This window comes from Limulus polyphemus, unplaced genomic scaffold, assembly GCF_000517525.1.
Source record: "Limulus polyphemus unplaced genomic scaffold, Limulus_polyphemus-2.1.2 Scaffold479, whole genome shotgun sequence".
Taxonomy (NCBI): domain Eukaryota; kingdom Metazoa; phylum Arthropoda; class Merostomata; order Xiphosura; family Limulidae; genus Limulus; species Limulus polyphemus.
This window is the reverse complement of record NW_013666089.1, coordinates 216,592-220,455: the sequence shown is the minus strand read 5'-3', so window position 1 is coordinate 220,455 and position 3,864 is coordinate 216,592. Positions and strand designations below refer to the sequence as shown.

Below are 3,864 nucleotides of genomic sequence, written 5' to 3'. Positions count from 1 at the left end.
CGTCCAACAACACATTATAACTGTTGCAATAGTACCTATCGTCCAACAACACATTACACTGTTGTCAATAGTACCTGTCGTCCAAACAACACATTACACTGTTGCAAATAGTACCTGTCGTCCAAACAACACATCATACTGTTGCAAATAGTAACTGTCGTCCAAACAACACATCACACTGTTGCAAATAGTACCTGTCGTCCAAACAACACATCACACTGTTGTAAATAGTAACTATCGTCCAAACAACACATCACACTGTTGCAAGTAGTAATTGTTGTCCAAGCAACACATCATACTGCTATAAATAAGTTGTATGAATTAATCAGTAACATTTCTATTACTTTAAGTTAAATTTAATAGAAGTATTTAACGTGTAAAAAAGGTTACCATCATTTTACAACAATACGATACAAAGAATTATCTATGGTCCAATGCTTCTTTGGTTCGGAACAATCTTGTTCTACATTGGCCTGGGCCTGTACGGTATTTTTTCGTTCTCATTACTACGTAGGACGGGATCCGCTGATTAGCATCTGTTATCGTGCTCGTTAGGAGATTATTTTTTTTTCCCCACAGAGTAGGTTAAGTTCGATGAACACATTGTATATGATTGAACAGAGATGATTAACCAGATTCACGCCCGTCTGATCTAACACAAAACTAGAGACAGCGAGAATAATTTTGATCCACAAATTAGTCTTCTCTGCCCTGAATGAATAAAAACACAAGTTCTTCTCTATCAGGCTTTGATAAAAGTAACTTACTGACTTCATTCAAACAGGCTTGTTCGAGTGGAATGCGTAAAAGAATGTTGGTCGACTGGAATTAACTTTCTACATAATGGGGAGTAAAAGGGGGAGTTTTGGTTGAAAAGAGACAAATGAGTCACCATTAGTACCGTTTCCTTTCTCGCGACTTTCCTATTCAAGTCTGTCCTCTCCATCTTAACACAGATTTAGTGGTGCTGTCTCTCGGGTAATTTTCTATGGTGTCTCGTTTTTCTTTCTCTATTTTTTGTACTTCAGGTCCCGAAACTTTCACTTTTTTTTTCCCAACACAACTTAATAAGTGCAGCCCAGATTTTATTGTCTTTACTCAGAACACTGTATGGGTATACTTTCATTTACTCTACAGTGTAACGTTTGTAAAATGTCTCAATTACAAAAACGTTTTTAATGACTAAGAATCAAACTCTATATAGGGAGCGCTATCTCACACAAATTTGTCTATGTGTGACTATATACATACATACATACACATATATGTGTGTAATGGTTTTGTTTATCTCTTTCTATCTATTTGCATCTTCTTCTATATTTATCCTATGCTCATTTATCTATCTATTTTCACTTCACTAAAATCAGGAAAACTGATAGACTGCGGTTTTTTTCTCTTCTTTTTTTATTACACAACTTTCAGGAATGCTCCTCAATTAAATACAAAATTATTTCGTTTCGCCTGTGTTATTTCATTCATATTTTTAACAGCTGTAAAATTACATATACGTAGAAGAAAGAAAAAATAAGATTTTACCCGCACTATTTTGTCACACGATTGTAGGCATCTCTATTTTCCTAACACAACTCCTTACCTGTAACTCTTCCTTGCAACCTCTTTCTTCCTCCAGAGTCATTCGTTTCTCATGTTTTTTGTAGTATTTTCTCTTAGCTGCTTGCAAGTTGAACCAGGTGTACGAGAAAGCTTTTACGTGAGGCAGGAGAGCCTCAATAAATGGATGGAATTCATCCTGAAAAAGGTAATGAAATTTAATAAATATATCATAAAAAAAAGACAGAAATTCAATTCATGTATAATAGTTACCGAGAAATAGGAACTTAATAAATGGATATAAAAAAAGCTTGCCCTGAAAACCAACAAATTATCCTGAAAACGAACGAAACGCAATTAAAAAACCTAGCATGACATTAAATAAAAACTCCCCGATGGGTCAGCGGTAAGTTTATACCAAAAGCCAGGGTTTGATTCGCCGGGGTGGACAGAATGCAGTTAGCCCGTTGTGTAGCTTTGCACTAAGAAAACAACAACATTAAAAACAGAGTAAAATGAAGGAAAGGAATTCATCTTACGGCACAAAAACTAAATCATAAACGAATCGTTTCGTTCCATGGCAAACAGCAACAAGGCTATCAGGAAAGTACGTACTGTGTACACAGGATGCGTCACTTTGAATATTACACACAATTATTATGCTATCTACGATTTTTAAAACAAATTATTCATGGAAGTCTTATTAACTAGACAAAATATTTGTTGCAAAGATACAGTATTATAAAAGGATGGGCGTGCGAGATTTCAAAGCTGATAATCTTGGAAATTTTATTTTCGAAAAAGGTTTTCCTGATTCATAGATGCTTACTCCCAAAGTATTTATGATTTATACTGTATATAGTATCATTCACATCAAGTATATACACAGTAGTTATTATATATGCCTGTCACATCTATCACTTTACTTATTTGTTCACTACCAATTATACTGAATACATACACATTAACTTTCTATAACTGTAACGTCAGAAAACTTCCATGCTCGCTAGGCCTGGCATGGATTTGTGGTTAGGACGTGCGGGTTCGAATCTCGTCACCGAAAATGCTCGCCCTTTCAGTCGTGGGAGCATTAAGAGTAACCGAAAAATTAGCGATAGGTGGTACTGACTGTCTGCTTTCCCTCTAGTCTTATCACTTCTAAACAAGAGACGGCTAGCAAATGGCTCTCGAGTCGCTTTGAGTGAAGTTCAAGAAATAAACAAACAATCCATGTTCGCTACATTTTTCACCTATGCCAATGTGTGACGTCCTACTAATTATTTCATTGACATGTATTTAAGAGGTAAACAGACCGGGCCTACTTCAGACAAACAGCGCTATTCCTTGGTTTTTGTCCTTCAGCATCAAATCGAGATCTTAGATAATTAAGAAGCAAAAAAAAAAGTAAAACAAAAGAGTAGGAACATCGATGTTTGTGCACTCTTTCCGATATTTATCTTATTTGATATTTATAATTGTCATGCTGAACATGCGCTGTTCGTTCTGTCCACTGAACAAGGAAATACAAGTTTCGATATAGCGAAAGTTAGTTCTTTAAGGAAGACACTATAACTTATCATTCTGTTTATATACATGTACTTATAAATAATCTGCACATATATATCGAAGGTGTGTTTTGTCACGACGCATACATCCTGATACGTGTTTGTATAATGTATCCATGTATTGAAAGTTTGTTCAGTTACAAACTTTTAATTCTCCTGGTACGTTTTTTTTTCTATACTCTACTGCTGTATTGAGTTTGTTTTGTTTCTTATTATGTATATTAGTAACTAACAAGGACAATGTAAGTTCCTATATAATCTGTCAGCTACTGAAAGTTTTCTGCATAAATACATAAAACGAACTGTTACTATATAATGTGTCCATGTTTGTTTTGTTACTACTGAGCAATCGGGGATTTCATTGACATTATACATTTATAAATCCTGTTTTGTGTGTGTATGTGTGTGTGAGTAAGGAGCACAGTGTTACTAAATAATGTGTCCATGTTTGTTTTGTTACTACTGAGCAATCGGGGATTTCATTGACATTATTCATTTATAAATCCTGTTTTGTGTGTGTATGTGTGTGAGTAAGGAGCACAGTGTTACTATATAATGTGTCCATGTTTGTTTTGTTACTACTGAGCAATCGGGGATTTCATTGACATTATTCATTTATAAATCCTGTTTTGTGTGTATGTGTGTGAGTAAGGAGCTCAGTGTTACTAAATAATGTGTCCATGTTTGTTTTGTTACTACTGAGCAATCGGGGATTTCATTGACATTATTCATTTATAAATCCTGTTTT

The 3,864-nt window shown here is 34.8% G+C and overlaps 1 protein-coding gene across 4 annotated transcripts in view; it reads right to left on the bottom strand.

The window, feature by feature from the left end:
* LOC106458517 (nuclear factor 1 C-type-like) overlaps positions 1–3,864 on the bottom strand; it is an 87,195-nt gene that overhangs the window by 44,602 nt on the left and 38,729 nt on the right. For all 4 annotated transcript variants that reach the window (XM_013918038.2, XM_022384751.1, XM_022384752.1 and 1 more), the window contains exon 3: positions 1,595–1,750. In XM_013918038.2, the coding sequence (XP_013773492.1) occupies positions 1,595–1,750 (156 nt within the window). The remainder of the gene's footprint in view (positions 1–1,594; positions 1,751–3,864) is intronic.